This window comes from Hyla sarda, chromosome 2, assembly GCF_029499605.1.
Source record: "Hyla sarda isolate aHylSar1 chromosome 2, aHylSar1.hap1, whole genome shotgun sequence".
In the NCBI taxonomy this organism is placed as follows: Eukaryota; Metazoa; Chordata; class Amphibia; order Anura; family Hylidae; genus Hyla; species Hyla sarda.
In genome coordinates, this window is record NC_079190.1 from 188,280,892 (window position 1) to 188,297,668 (window position 16,777).

The 16,777-nt window shown below is 43.8% G+C and overlaps 1 protein-coding gene across 4 annotated transcripts in view; it reads left to right on the top strand.

The window, feature by feature from the left end:
* The window catches only part of LOC130355603 (ATP-binding cassette sub-family C member 5-like), a 136,237-nt gene that overhangs the window by 96,981 nt on the left and 22,479 nt on the right, over positions 1-16,777 (top strand). For all 4 annotated transcript variants that reach the window (XM_056555951.1, XM_056555952.1, XM_056555954.1 and 1 more), the window contains 4 exons: positions 3,379-3,532; positions 5,589-5,717; positions 7,131-7,317; positions 7,990-8,079. In XM_056555951.1, the coding sequence (XP_056411926.1) occupies positions 3,379-3,532; positions 5,589-5,717; positions 7,131-7,317; positions 7,990-8,079 (560 nt within the window). The remainder of the gene's footprint in view (positions 1-3,378; positions 3,533-5,588; positions 5,718-7,130; positions 7,318-7,989; positions 8,080-16,777) is intronic.

Genomic DNA, 16,777 nt, shown 5'->3' on the forward strand with positions numbered 1-16,777 from the left:
TCTTCATGCGATTCCGGAGCATATTGTAGAAAAGATATGACATGGTTCTTATTATGAAAAGAAAGACATTTCAGAAGAAAAGAAGGAAGAAATCTTAGAAGGAACTTTCCAGGCAGGAAAGGCAATTGGGGCTCTCCAGAGGAGAATGCTGCAATTCACCGACTCTCTTTGCAGTCTTGATGGCAAGCAAAAAAATTGTCTTTAGGAAGAGAACCTTTGGTGATACCTCTTCTAAGGCTTCAAAGGGTTGGACGCACAGCTGTTTAAAAAAAGCAAAAGATCCCAAGGGGCTATAGTTTGGACTATTCTTGGCCTTAGTCTGCACAGCACCCCATTGAAGTCCTTGCCCTACTGCATCTAAAAAAGTGTAATTTGAAGAAAAGCAAAAATAGCAGCAAATTGGACCCGAATACTTTGGGTGATAAACCCTAGTCAAACCCACCCTTTAAGAACTCTAAGAACTGAGGAGTAGAGAGTGAAGCAGAATTAATATTTTTAAGAATACACTGGGAATGAAAATCCTTTTTCACTCTGGCATAGGTTTTGTTAGTGGATGCACTTTTAGAGTGAGCAGGTGTATCTAAGACTCTGCCCGAAAACCATCTGACTTTATGGACGGACCTTCTAACCTCCAGGCTGTCAGATTAAATGCTTTCTAGTTGTGACACAGCTGAGTCCCTTGTAACTCCAAGTTCCACCATGGGGGAAGCTTCCAGTATATCTTGCAGCTCATTGTCATGAGAAGGGTGATCCAGGATCTCTTAGGCCAAAACGGCATTATCGCTAATACTGAGTCATGATCCTGCTTGATTTTTAATAAATCCCTAGGTATCATTGCGGTTGGCAGGAAAATGTATGCTAGACTGAAATTTAAAGGGGTACTTTGGTGGAATTATAATTTTTTTTTTTTAATCAACTGGTGCCAGAAAGTTAAACAGATTTGTAAATGACTTCTATTTAAAAATCTTAATCCTTCCAGTACTTATCAGCTGCTGTATACTACAGAGGAAGTTGTATTCCTTTTTGAATTTCCTTTCTGTCTGACCACAGTGCTCTCTGCTGACACCTCTGTCCGTGTCAGGAACTGTCCAGAGCAGGAGCAAATCCCCATAGCAAACCTCTCCTGCTCTGGACAGTTCCTGACACGGACAGAGGTGTCAGCAGAGAGCCCTATGGTCAGACAGAAAGTAAATTAAAAAAGAAATACAACTTCCTCTGTAGTATACAGCAGCTGAGAAGTAATGGAAGGATTAAGATTTTAAATAGAAGTCATTTACAAATCTGGTACCAGTTGATTTAAAAAAAAAAAAAAATCCACTGGAGTACCCCTTTAAGGGAATTGACATGGCATTCACTGCTAGTAAAGGGTCTGAAGAAAAAAGGGAACAAAAATTTCCAGCTTGGTATTAGCCTGGTGGCCATCAGGTCTACTTCTGGCAGTGCCCACAGATCTACTATCTGTTGGAATATTTTCTGATTCAGAGACCTTTCGCCTGAAATGGTCATATTCAGATGATCTACCAGAATGTTTAGTATCCCCCTGATATGGACAGCTGATAACCTGCTTATTCTGGATTCTGCCCAGTAGGACTATTGATCTGGTGTCACTTTGTTTGTTCATATAAAACACCACAGCCCTGTTGTTTGTTTTGACCCAAACTGCTTTGCCTAGAAGGTAAAGCTTGAAGTACTGTAACGCATAGTAGATTGCTCTGATATTCAAAGAGAGTTGTCTTTCTGTTTGACCCCAAGTCCCAGATAGTTCAGGGTGAAAAGTCGATGCCCCATCCTAAGCCTGAGGCGTCTGTTGTAAGTACTGTCAAAATTTTCTCCAAAAGAGACATTGCCTTGAACTGAAAGTGGTGTAGGATTCCTTTGATTCTCAATGCATTTTCAGAAATCTTCTGTAGGAAGGAACGATTGGTGTATAAAAATATGCGTCTTTGAGATCTAGGACGGCTAAGAGAGGAGATCTAGGATATGATATACTCTTCTAGAAACGTCTTTTTTGCTTCTTGAAGTTCCATAGATTTTATAAATCTGTCTGTAGGGTATAAAAGAAGTCCTGGAATAACACGCGGCCGGCTCCAATATACAGAGGCAATACCAGTGCGTTAGTCCCTTAGGTCTTCCACACGCAGCTCTCAGTCATAGCAATGTCCGTGGACTCTGATAAGCACCATGCAGTGAGGAGGGTGCTACAGGAGTAACACAGGGATCTGCAGGACTAAAAATAAACTGACTAGATCTGAGGGACAGGGGAGCCTATATAGACAGGGGGAGGTGCTAATTGAAATGTACTCACTTAAAATTCCATAGGTTCTGCAAGCTCACAGTGAACAATGGAACGCTAAATCTCAGTTCCCCTATCCCCCTATTTTAGGTGAATACAGCCATTAGGAACAATCAATCAATCAAAAACCAATAAGGAACAGAATTAGTCACTACAATCAGGCAGAGGACATGCAAACTCTATGCAGATCTGGTATGGAAGGAGAGTTGAACCAAGGACATCAGGGTTGCAGAACTACTACCACTATGTAGCTATTCTGTCAAAAATTAGAATAATATATAGATGATATATCAACTTGCAAGTCACATTAGATCTGAAGTGATTAGCACAATAGACAGAAACTGATATTTTCAGCTCAAAACTACGGTTGGTGATATATGGCACAATTTTTTATGGCATTAAAGTAAGATCATAACAGTTGTTTTCCCACCTTATGATCAACAACTGGACAAACCGATTATAATAAGAGATGTCTCAAAAGAAGTCACTTTCCAACAGGTGTTCTCAATGCATGTGATTTATCTGGTGTAACAATGGGCACTCTAAGGTTAAAAATACATGGGGAAATATTTTGGTGTCCACCTGTTCTACTCTGTAATGGAAAACAGGAGGATATACACTTTGGTGAGACACAAAACAGTTCCCATTCATACCACACGATCTGAACAAAATAAATCGGATGCATTAAGAGAAGGCTTAATTTCCTGGAACAACATTTAATATTTTAACTAACACTGACAAGTCCTATTTAAAGGAGTTTTACCTCCACAAGATAGGTAAATATGTAAGGTTGTTGGAGAATTTGAATTGTATGCTAAAAAATTGCATCAAGGAGTAAGGGAAACAGAAAAAAACATACTATAAGGGTAGGGTCACACGTGCAGTATCCTGCACATATTTGATGCGCTGAATTTGAAGCTCCAGATTATGCTGCAGATTTCAATGTAAACAAATTGACTAAACACAGTTTTAAATCTGCAGGATGAAATATGCACAGGATACTGTACGTATGAATAGACCCTTAAAGTTACATTTGTATTTAATCTCTTTTCCTCTGTAAACTGATGGGTTATTATTTATCTCAGTTGATATACGCCTTCCAAACCAAATGGAGCAGCTCATGCAGAATATGATCCTTGTCCTCTTCTGCCTCGGCATCATTAGTTCAGTATTTCCCTGGTTTCTCATATCTGTGGTACCCCTGAGTGTGCTCTTCTACATAGTGAACAGAGCTTCCAGGTAAGTGGAGGTCTAGGTATCTGAGTTGTGTTGTGTTCCAGCAGTTGAAAACACTCTTGACTGTGGAATCAATATTGATCAAATTTGTTCAGTGACTGTAATTAAGATATATTTAAGTTATTGGGAAGTAGCCGCAGTAACTAGCACAGCCACTGCAAAAAGTAAAGTGTATCTCAGTACATGTAGCAGATATGTAACAGATAAGAGGCGGCAATGCTTAGTTCCGAATTACTGATCAATGTGATTGACCTCATCTCACTGATCTGATATTGATGACTTATCCTGCAGATGGGCCATCAGCCTTTAAAGCCCAGATAATCCCTGTAAATAATACTTTATAGAGACCTGTTAAAGTTGAATGACACTTAAAGAAGATGTATAGCGAAACAAAATGTTTCGAAACAAAAAGAGCCTGATCGTAGTGGGGTCTGACCACAGGGACCCCTCGCAATCTCCTGTATGTTGTCCCGGCTCTGCTCTGCTAATGCGTGTTTCATACACAGCACGTCAGCTGGTCGAAACACGCCTCCTCTATTCGTCTCTATGGAAGAGGCGGAGAAACAGGAACACTATGTCTCCACCTTTCCCATAGAGATGAATGGAGGGGTGTGTTTTGCTCAGCTGACTTGCTGAGTGCAAAACATAATCTCCTGGAGCAGAGTCAGGGCCAAGTTGGGGCCTCGTACGGGAGACCATGTGTGTGTGTATGTGGGGTGGGGGGGTGTTAGGGTTGTCACAGCGATCGCTAAATCTTGTTTCACTGACCATCTTCTTTAAGACCAGCCAATTATAAAGGGTTCTCTTCCGCACCCACTTGTCATGAGTTGATAACCTATATATATGTAAAGGAGTACAGCCTGTTTTCTAAGCTTTAAGGTAACCGAACACATGCAATAGCTTTTGGCTAAACATTCTTTCAGTTGACAGCTATCTCACCTGATCTTGTCATACACATAAACACTCGGCTTGGTTGAGCATTCATATGTTCCAGCTGGAAAGAGAGAAGGGGTAAGCCAATGTCAGATTCCTCTAGTGGTGGCTTACCTCTCTGAGAAATAAACTATTGGACAATTGAATCCCTACATGCCCACCCTTTTTGTCCCCTGACATCATGAGTTTTGAGTTTGGACAACTTTAATCTAATGAGATTTGAGTTTGGACAACTTTAATCTAATGTGTATGATGACCTTTAGTCAATTTTGTGAAGTTGTGCCTGATAAATGGTTTGTATTTGGTTTGTGCTGGGTTTCAGTTACTAGTGTGGTGACGGGGTGTGATGAGGGCAGATGTTTTTACCCCTTGTATTCATGATGCCAGGGCGTGGTTTATCCTAGATACCACCCGAAGGTATAGCGCTAGATCCTGGGCTAGGCACGGGGGGCAATAACGACTCTGAACCAATTTACGGATAACAGTAGCTTTACTGAGGGTAGACAGATGGTAAAGTCTATACAGTTCAGCCAGGGCCCACGGTGGTGACCAGTGACTCAGAGACCTTAAGGGCTTGCTGGGACTTGTAGTAGGACTGGACAATTTAATGCAGGCCACGCTGACTTGACAGATGACAGGGACTGACTTGACTTGACTGAAGACTGACAAAGCTATGACTGTAGATTATTTGCATTTGATGGTGGCTGCAGGACTTGACTTTGAGGCTTCCATCACTCTGGACACACACACTAGGCACGACTGACCTCAGCAAAGACTTATCTCCAAAAATGAAAAGAGCAAAAAGGAGAGGTAGCTCCACCCAGGGCTTATATGGGGGAGACTAGCAGGGAGCCCATAAGTCACTCTTGGGGTCACCTGGTCACTGACACCTCCTTGGTAACAATCACATGACATATCACATGGTACAACTCTTAAAGCAACAAAACATTTTATAATACTTTACAATACAGGGGGGAAACAAGTACGAGGGAGCCCAGGGGACACTGAAGGGAGGTTGCCAGACAGGGCAGCAAGGGTACGGGGTAACACCTCCCGTACTGGGCCACCACACTAGCCTCCCATTTTTTTATCTTGTATGTCAGTCATGGTGTTTTTTCTATTTCAGAGTGCTAATTCGTGAATTAAAACGCATGGATAATATTAGTCAGTCTCCATTCATATCTCATATCACATCGACCTTACAAGGAATAACAACTATACAAGCCTATAATAAGACAAAGGATTGTCTTAATACGTAAGTTCTTTATTTATGTTTCTGAATTACAAAAACAAAATCTCTTAGTTACAAATATGTTAGAGATGTGTCAGCCAAACCCTCCGATTTTGGCAGGAAAAACCAACCTTGTAATGTGTATGGGGGCCGAGAAGAATCAGCATGCTGAAAGTAAACTGCCTGATCCTTTTGTGCTCATGAACAGCTGCTGCTAGAAGTGGCTTTCTCCACTCTCCCTATTCAGAACTTATACATGCTTGACAGACAGTGTGCATGGATATGGGGGAGCGATAGTTGTTGGCTGACCAAGTGTTCATCTGACAGCTATCTTATGTGTATTTCCACTAGAGTGTCTGATTAGTGGGGTTTTACTGCTGGAACCCCCCTTACCGCCTATCAGGGGAATAGGGGTCCCATGTCCTCCCTTGTTGAATGAAGTGGTGAATAGACATGCACACTGTGATCTATGTGTATTTTGCTAAAGGTATTGAGAGACTGGTTTTCCCAGCATGTAATATATCATTAGTTGGATGCTGATAGTATATAAACCATATAACCATATAGGAGTTACAATTGTTTAGTCTTGAGAAGAGACGTTTAAGGGGGGATATGATAAACGTATATAAGTATATAAATGGCCCATACAAAAAATATGGAGAAAAACTGTTCCAGGTTAAACCCCCCCAAAGGACGAGGGGGCACTCCCTCCGTCTGGTGAAGAAAAGGTTTAGTCTAAAGGGGCGACACGCCTTCTTTACCAGAAGAACTGTGAATTTATGGAACAGTCTACCTCAGGAACTGGTCACAGCAGGAACAATTAATAGCTTTAAAACAGGGTTAGATACATTCCTGGAACAAAATAACATTAATGCTTATGCAGAATTATAAAACAACATCCCTTCCCCTTATCCACTTACACCCTTCCCTTCAACTCCCTGTTTGGACTTGATGGACGTATGTCTTTTTTCAACCATACTAACTATGTAACTATGTAACTATAATACATCTATTTGATGCTCTTTCTAAATTATATCAGCCAATTGTGTTGTACCCACTGAATGGCTCTTAAGCATGTGTTATTAGTAAATGAAGGAGTCTATCAGCCTTAGTGACTAAGAAGTGTCACATGGTTGAGGCTATGGCACCTTAGTGACCACGGACTGTGAGACACCTTTATCTGCATTTGGTGTGTGCTTTCAATCTTCCCCTTGGTGCACCGTTCTCTTGGTGAAATATTTTTATCTAAACATCTAACAAATTACCTTTAATTTACTGTAATTTAAACATATCATTGCAAGATTCTACCTATTGTGGCATTTTCTGCATTCAAATACATATGAACCAGTTCATTACTGTCATTTTCTATCTTTAAATAACATTGCTGCCAAATACATTTTATTCAGCCCAAATAAATATGTCTTTGTATTTTCCAAGATATCAAAAACTTCTAGATGTCAACCAAGTGCCATGCTTCCTCTTCAGCTGTGCCACACGTTGGTTGGCAGTGCGTCTGGATCTGATTAGCCTTGCTGTCATCACTTTGACTGCCATTTGTGTGGTGTTCATGCATGGAACCATTTACCCAGCCTATGCAGGCCTTGCCTTGTCTTATGCAGTCCAGGTACAATATAAGCTCCAATGTTCTACTTCTGTGTTTGTAAATCAAATTAGGTATTTATTAAAAATTTTACATTCTGATTTTTACATCCAAAAGACTTACAGAACAAAGCCTTTGACCCTCTCACCCACTAGCCCAGGAAAGTAAATAAAATAATTTGTTACAAGAACCATAAAATCCATGATTGTATAATTATATACAAAAAAGGTCAAAGTTAGCCATCGCTTAGAATTGTGAATTTGTTTATCAGCTCAACAAGTAGACTTCAGTTGACTGACAGCATTGGTATGGAGCAGGTTTTCTAACATTTTCCCATGAATGTTTTTATACAAAATGAAAAGACACAGAAGCTCCAGCTCGGTTTCAGATCCACATGATAAATTTGATTCACATGCTTCTACATAACTGACAGGTACGTGGCCGGAAGTGACCACCACTTTCTGCCACGTACCTGTCATTCTTGTAGAAGCATGTGAATAAAATCTATCATGTGGATCTGAAACCGAGCTGGAGCTCCCATGTCCTTTCATACTGCTTTCAGGTGCAGTCCGCACCTTCTCTGTGCTCGGTGTCTGGGAAACTGGGTGAGCTTATTCTACATCCTTTTTGCTATTTATACAAAATGTATCAGGGCATTTGTGCCAAATTCTAAATATTACCCATTCAATGTTGCAGCTTACTGGACTGTTTCAGTTCACTGTGCGGTTGGCCACAGAGACAGAAGCCAGATTTACTTCACTGGAAAGAATTAATTACTATATAGAGGTAAGTCTGTTGTTCTTATTTAAAGGTTTTGGGGGTCATTTATTGAGCTGCAACAACCTGTAGATGCTCATTTTTGTGCATAAATGTCGATATTCAATTCCCCAATCCAAAGGGGTGTGAGGAAGGGATCAAGAAGGAGACTGTAAGCGGGCTCAGACATAAATGGGCAGAGTTTTACTAACGTAGTAAAATACGCAGTTAGCAAATGTCCCCTTGCTCTTTTTATCTGGATTTTTAACAAAAACACATCTATCATCTTGAATCTATCATTCAAAAATTGTCTACAGTAATAAAGTAGGGAGGAAGGAGAGGGAGGAAGGAGAGGAAGGAATGGCTGCAGCCCAGAAGCTGCATGTTAAAGATGGGATGGTGATAAGATGTTGGGACATATCTGGACCAGAATCAGCTACACAGGATTTAAGATCTGTGGTTAACAAGGTGCTTCCCCCATGGAATGGTAAACAATGAAACCAAGAACAATATGGCCACTTGTTTAATACAGAGAAGCGATACATATAAAGGAGTCATACGAAGAGTGTAAGAAAAATTTCAATTACATTCACCCGGATGGGAGGTTTAATTTTCTTAAAGTATCCATTTTGGATATCACATATACCATTGTAAATAGTGCCCCATGTGGCTGATTGAGGGTCAGAGGAAGAAAAAACATTCTGGCAGCTGCCTGCTGTGTCTAAGACTGAGCTTTGCGGCAGAGGCTTAATCACACAGCAGCAGCAGGGAGTTGCTGCTGATACATTTCTTGCCATGGGCTCATTTAACATACCCTCACTACCCTACAACTCCTCTTCACAATGGATTAGTCCTTCATGAAGCTTACTGACCTGTGCCTGCCAAGCCTATGTGTTAGGTATAGACCACCTATAACAATGGTGTGGTCCTTACACAGAGCACAGAGGAGTACTATCAGACAGGAGAGAGCACAGAGGAGTACTATCAGACAGGAGAGAGCACAGAGGAGTACTATCAGACAGGAGAGCACAGAGGAGTGCTATCAGATAGGAGAGAGCACAGAGGAGTACTATCAGACAGGAGAGAGCACAGAAGAGTGCTATCAGACAGGAGAGAGCACAGAGGAGTACTATCAGACAGGAGAGAGCACAGAAGAGTGCTATCAGACAGGAGAGAGCACAGAGGAGTACTATCAGACAGGAGAGAGCATAGAGGAGTACTATCAGACAGGAGAGAGCACAGAGGAGTGCTATCAGACATGAGAGAGTACAGGGGGGTACTATCAGGCAGGAGAGAGAGCCCAGAGGAGTCCTATCAGTCAGGAGAGAGTCCAGAGGAATGCTATCAGACAGGAGAGTGCACAGAGGAGTGTTATCAGACAGAAGAGAGCACAGAGGAGTCCAATCAGACAGGAGAGAGCACAGAGGAGTCCTATCAGAAAGGAGAGAGCACAGAGGAGTGCTATTAGACAGGGGAGAGCCCAGAGGAGTGCTATCAGACAGGAGAGAGCACAGAGGTGTACTATCAGACAGAAGAGAGGACAGAGGAGTCCAATCAGACAGGAGAGAGCACAGAGGAGTCCTATCAGACAGGAGAGAGCACAAAGGAGTGCTATTAGACAGGGGAGAGCCCAGAGGAGTGCTATCAGACAGGAGAGAGCACAGAGGAGTCCAATCAGACAGGAGAGAGCACAAAGGAGTGCTATTAGACAGGGGAGAGCCCAGAGGAGTGCTATCAGACAGGAGAGAGCACAAAGGAGTACTATCAGAAAAAAGAGAGCACAGAGGAGTGCTATCAGACAGGAGAGAGCACAGAAGAGTGCTATCAGACAGAAGAGAGCACAGAGGAGTGCTATCAGACAGGAGAGAGCACAGAGGAGTGCTATCAGACGGAAGAGAGCACAGAGGAGTCCAATCAGACAGGAGAGAGCACAGAAAAGGACTATCAGACAGGGGAGAGCACAGAGGAGTCCTATCAGACAGGAGAGAGCACAGAGGAGTACTATCAGACATGAGAGAGCACAGAGGAGAGCTATTAGACAGGAGAGAGCACAGGGGAGTGCTCTTAGACAGGAGAGAGCACAGAGGAGTACTATCAGACAAGAGAGAGCACAGAGGAGTGCTATCAGACATGAGAGAGTACAGGGGGGTACTATAAGGCAGGAGAGAGCACAGAGGAGTCCTATCAGTCAGGAGAGAGCTCAGGGGAGTGCTATCAGACAGGAGAGAGCACAGAGGAGTCCTATTAGACAGGAGAGAGCACAGAAGAGTACTACCAGACAGGAGAGAGAACAGAGGAGTGCTATCAGACAGGAGAGAGCACAGAGGAGTGCTATCAGACAGGAGAGAGCACAGAGGGGTACTACCAGACAGAAGAGAGCACAGAGGAGTGCTATCAGACAGGAGAGAGCACAGAGGAGTACTACCAGACAGGAGAGAGCACAGAGGAGTGCTATCAGACAGGAGAGAGCACAGAGGAGTCCAATCAGACAGGAGAGAGCACAGAGGAGTCCTATCAGACAGGAGAGAGCACAGAGAAGTGCTATTAGACAGGGGAGAGCGAGCACAGAGGAGAGCTATCAGACAGAAGAGAGCACAGAGGAGTCCAATCAGACAGGAGAGAGCCCAGAGGAGTCCAATCAGACAGAAGAGAGCACAGAGGAGTGCTATCAGACAGGAGAGAGCACAGAGGAGTGCTATCAGACAGGAGAGAGCACAGAGGAGCGCTGTCAGACAGAAGAGAGCACAGAGGAGTTCTTTCAGACAGGATAGAGCACAGATGAGTCCTATCAGACAGGAGAGAGCACAGAGGAGTCCTATCAGACAGGAGAGAGCACAGAGGAGTCCTATCAGACAGGAGAGAGCACAGAGGAGTGCTATCAGACAGGAGAGAGCACAGAGGAGTGCTGTCAGACAGAAGAGAGCACAGAGGAGTCCTTTCAGACAGGATAGAGCACAGAGGAGTCCTATCAGACTGAAGAGAGCACAGAGGAGTCCTATCAGACAGGAGAGAGCAAAGAGTACTATCAGACAGGATAGAGCACAGAGGAGTACTATCAGACAGGGGAGAGCACAGAGGAGTCCTATCAGACAGGAGAGAGCACAGGGGAGTCCTATCAGACAGGAGAGAGCACAGAGGAGTCCTATCAGACAGTAGAGAGCACAAAGGAGTCCTATCAGACAGAAGAGAGCACAGATTAGTCCTATCAGACAGTAGAGAGCACAGAGGAGTCCTATCAGACAGGGGAGAGCACAGAGGAGCAGAGGAGTCCAATCAGACAGGGGAGAGCACAGAGGAGTCCTATCAGACAGGAGAGAGCACATAGGAGTCCAGTCAGATAAGAGAGATCACAGATGAGTCCAATCAGACAGGAGAGAGCCCAGAGGAGTGCTATTAGACAAGGGAGAGCCCAGAGGAGTGCTATCAGACAGGAGAGAGCACAGAGGAGTACTATCAGACAGGAGAGAGCACAGAGGAGTCCTATCAGCCAGGAGAGAGCACAGAGGAGTCCTATCAGACTGGAGAGAGCACAGAGAAGTGCTATTAGACAGGGGAGAGCCCAGAGGAGTGCTATCAGACAGGAGAGAGAGCACAGAGGAGAGCTATCAGACAAAAGAGAGCACAGAGGAGTCCAATCAGACAGGAGAGAGCACAGAGGAGTACTATCAGACAGGAGAGAGCACAGAGGAGGGCTATGAGACAGGAGAGAGCACAGAGGAGTTCTATCAGACAGGAGAGAGCACAGAGGAGTTATATCAGACAGGAGAGAGCACAGAGGAGTCCTATCAGACAGGAGAGAGCAAAGACAACTATCAGACAGGAGAGAGGACAGAGGAGTACTATCAGACAGGGGAGAGCACAGAGGAGTCCTATCAGACAGGAGAGAGCACAGGGGAGTGCTATCAGACAGGAGAGAGCACAGAGGAGTCCAATCAGACAGTAGAGAGCACAGAGGAGTCCTATCAGACAGGAGAGAGCACAGAGAAGTGCTATTAGACAGGGGAGAGCCCAGAGGAGTGCTATCAGACAGGAGAGAGAGCACAGAGGAGAGCTATCAGACAGAAGAGAGCACAGAGGAGTCCAATCAGACAGGAGAATGCACAGAGGAGTACTATCAGACAGGAGAGAGCACAGAGGAGTCCTATCAGACAGGAGAGAGCACAGAGGAGTTTTATCAGACAGGAGAGAGCACAGAGGAGTGCTATCAGACAGGAGAGAGCACAGAGGAGTGCTATCAGACAGGAGAGAGCACAGAGGAGTGCTGTCAGACAGAGGAGAGCACAGAGGAGTCAAATCAGACAGGAGAGAGCACAGAGGAGTCCTATCAGACAGGAAAGAGCACAGAGGAGTCCTATCAAACAGGAGAGAGCACAGAGGAGTCATATCAGACAGGAAAGAGCACAGAGGAGTGCCATTAGACAGAAGAGAGCCCAGAGGAGTGCTATCAGACAGGAGAGAGCACAAAGGAGTGCTATCAGACAAAAGAGAGCACAGAGGAGTCCAATCAGACAGGAGAGAGCACAGAGGAGTACTATCAGACAGGAGAGAGCACAGAGAAATCCTATCAGACAGGAGACAGCACAGAGGAGTCCTATCAAATGGGAGACAGCTCAGAGGAGTCCTATCTGACAGGAGAGAGCACAGAGGAGTCCTATCAGACATGAGAGAGCACAGAGGAGTGCTATCAGACAGGAGAGAGCCCAGAGGAGTGCTGTCAGACAGGAGAGAGCGCAGAGGAGTGCTATCAGACAGGAGAGAGTGCAGAGGAGTCCTATCAGACTAAAGAGAGTACACAGGTGTGCAGTCAGACAGGAGAGGGCACAGAGGAGTGCTATCAGACAGGAGAGAGCACAGAGGAGTCCTATCAGACATTGGTATCAAGCACATGTCTAATAATTAGGATGTGTACATTGCCAGCCAAGTGCAGTGGCATCTCCAGCTTTCATATTTGGGGGGGCACAATGGGGGCCATGCAATTATGCAGCACTACATACTGTACATGCCACCAGGATATAATAGTGCCACACACTGTGCTGCTAGGATAAAACAGTGCCACACACTACACTGCCAAGATATCACAGTGCCATACACTGTGCCACCAGGATATATTAGTGCCATACACTGTGCCACCAGGATATAATAGTGCCATACACTGTGCCACCAGGATATATTAGTGCCCCACACTGTGTCGCTAGGATATAATAGTGACCCACACTACACTGCCAGGATATCATGGTGCCATATGCTGTGCTGCCAGGACAAAATAGTGCCGCACACTGTGTCGCTAGGACATAATAGTGCCACACAATGTACCCCAGGACTTAAAGGGAAACTGACAGTCTGTTCACCTGCACTTAACCCAATACACTGGGTGCAGGTGAACAGGAGAAGAAAAAGGTATAATGTACATAAATTCGGCCAGTAGTTTAGAAGATATTGTCCCCTGTAGCTTGAATGCAGAGCAGCTTTGCTGTGCAATGAAGGCTGCTTGTGCTTCCCAGCCTCCTCCTGTGTAACAGCACTATGCCTGCCCATTATTTGAATAATCCTAGTGACTCTTCACAATAGCCCAGGCTCTCTCTAGGCTCTCACAAGGACATGAGAATAAATAGTGATGAATATTCAAATAATAAACAGGTATAGAGCTGCATACAGGAGGAGGCTGGGAAGCACGAGCAGCTGTAAAGTGTAACTATTATTGTAACAAACTTCTGACATGTCACGGTAATGGTGTAATAATGTCACAGTGACGTGTCTGAAATGTATTTCTGTGAAGGTACTGAGATCCCAACTGATCACTAGAATGAAGAGGTAGAAACGCACAGCTGCACATGCTGTGCTTCTTTATCTCAGCTCTGCACAGCGGTAAAAAGTGGTACACAGATTTATAATGGAAGTCTATCCAGCAATTCTTTATACCAGAAGACCCATAGATAACCATACCCATTGTATGCATATACCACTTGCCTTAGCTGAGTAGAGTAAAGATGAAGGGGCACAGCATGTGCAGCCACACTCTTTGGTACCTTCATTCTATTGATCAGTGGGAGTCCCAACACATTGGACCACCCATCATACTGAAGTACTTCGTCCTCCAGGCAGCCTTAACCCCTTAACCTCTTAAGGACGCAGGGCATATGGATACGCCCTGCATTCCGAGTCCTTAAGGACGCAGGGCGTATCCATGCGCCCTTGGGAATTCCGGTCCCCACCGCTAGCCGGTTGGGGACCGGAGCCGGATGCCTGCTGAAATCATTCAGCAGGCACCCTGGCACATCGCCCAGGGGGGTCCTGAGACCCCCCCATGTCGGCGATCGGAGAAAATCGCATGTCAATTCAGACATGCGATTTTCTCCAATTCCGGGCTGATCGGGTCTCTGGTGACCCGATCACCCGGAAAATAGGGCTGATCGGAGTTGTCAGCAACACCCCCGATCAGCCTAAAGGATAGGAGAGAGGTCGCAAAGCTGCGATCTACTCCTATCCCCTGCCATTACTCAGAACGAAGTTCTGACCAATGACAGCACAGGACAGGGGGTTGCCCCCCGTTCTGCCCGCCCCTGGATGTCAAGGGGCTCTGGAAAGAAGATGGAGGCCGTACCTGCAGGAGAAGATGCCTGGGGACCTGGGATCTTAGCTGGAGCCTGCAGGATCCTGATCAGGTAGGGAATCGACAGTGGGGGGGGGGGGGGGATTGAAAGTGAAAGTAACTCGATCTTTACTGTGGCAACCACTAGGGGGGCCAAACTGCAACTCCCAGCATGCCCAGAGAGCCAAAGGCTGTCTGGGCAAGCTGGGAGTTGTAGTTTTGCAACATCTAGAGGGTCACAGTTTGGAGACCACTGTTACAGTGGTGCCCAAACAGTAGCCCTCCAGATGTTGCCAAACTACAACTCTCAGCATGCCTTGACTGCCCAGGCATGCTGGGAGTTGTAGTTCTGTAACATCTGTCCCTTCAGATTTAGCAATTTTCATGACATTTTTGGAAATTGCTGCTCTACTTTGAAGCCCTCTAATTTTTTCAAAAAGCAAAAGTATGTCCATTTTATGATGCCAACATAAAGTGGACATATTGTATTTGTGAAGAAAAATAAAATTTATTTGGAATATCCATTTTCCTTACAATTAGAGAGCTTCAAAGTTAGAAAAATGCTAAATTTTCAAAATTTTCATGAAATTTGGGGATTTTTCCCCAAAAAAGGATGCAATTAACGCCGAAAATTTACCACCAAAATAAAGTAGAATATGTCACGAAAAAACTGTCTCAGAATCAGAATATTCGGTAAAAGTGTTTTCGCGTTATTAATTCGTAAAGTGACGGTGGTCAGAATTGCGAAAAAGGGCTCAGTCCTTAAGGTGAAAAAGGGCTGCGTCCTTAAGGGGTTTATTCCTCATCACCTTCTAAAATTCATAATGCTATCAATTGTGCACCTAAAATTCCATATAATGGCTTATTTTTTGCACCACCAATTCTACTTTGCAGTGACATTAGTCATTTTACCACAATATCCACAGCCAAAAGGAAAAAAATTCATTGTGCGAAAAAATTTAAGAAAAAGGGCCATTTTGTAACTTTTGCGGGCTTCTTTTTCTACGCAGTGCACTTTTTGGTAAAAATGACACCTAATGTTTATTCTGTAGGTCCATACGGTTAAAATGATATCCTACTTATATAGGTTGGATTTTGTATTACTTCTAAAAAAAATTATGACTACATGCAGGAAAATTTCTATGCTTAAAATTATCTTCTGACCCCTATAACTTTTTTTTATTTTTCCGTGTACGTGCTGCTATGAGGGCTCATTTTTGCGAAGTGATCTGGAGTTTTTATCCGTACCATTTTTATATTGATCTGACTTTTTGGTCGCTTTTTATTCATTTTTTCATTATATAAAAAGTGACCAAAAATACGCAATTTTTTTTTGCACGTAGGCCATTGACCGTGCGGTTTACATAGTAACATAGTTCATAGTTTTTGTAGTTAGGATATGTAAATTTCAGCTGCATAGGAGAAATCTGATTGGTTGCTATGGGCAACTTTTCCTCTGATAAATCTCCCCCTATGTGTATGAACCTAGAATTTCCTGTATATTTCTAGTTCCTTTTTCTAGCCTAGTTTTGGTCCTATTCAGTTCAATTGGTTCTTGGTTCTTGGTTCATGTTCTACTAGTGTCGGTATCTTGAGGTTGCTGTTGTTTATCCCAGTTTGCCTTGTTATTTTAGCTTCTTGTTGATTATCTGTTCAGATTATTTTTTTTTTGTTTCTAAGTCTAAGTGTCTGTCTGTTGTTTGTATCAGGGTCAATTTTAAAGAGTAGGTTTTCACTGGGGATATTTGCAGGGACAGTGATGGCCAGAGGTGTCTAGTTTTAGGGTCAGTGTTCAGGGATGGATTTGGGGATAGATTCAGGGATAGCTAGTTAGAGTCAGTTTTTGTAGCTTTTTCCTGTTTATAATCCGCCTGCTTTAATTGCTGACTGTCATCCTCATAATTTTTTTGTCCCATCAGTTGTCAAATTTCTGTCATCTAATGATGTGTTCCTATTGTTCTTATTTATTACCTGCTTGCATCGATTTCATATATTTGTTTTTGTGCCTCTTTGGTTATTATACAGTTTTGCCCTGTTGTATATCCTGGGGATATCTAAGCACTGGGAGTCAATCTTAGGACCCAGAAAAAGAAACTTTTATAGGGGAATTCCACTTCTGCCATCTTATGACCAGCTTAT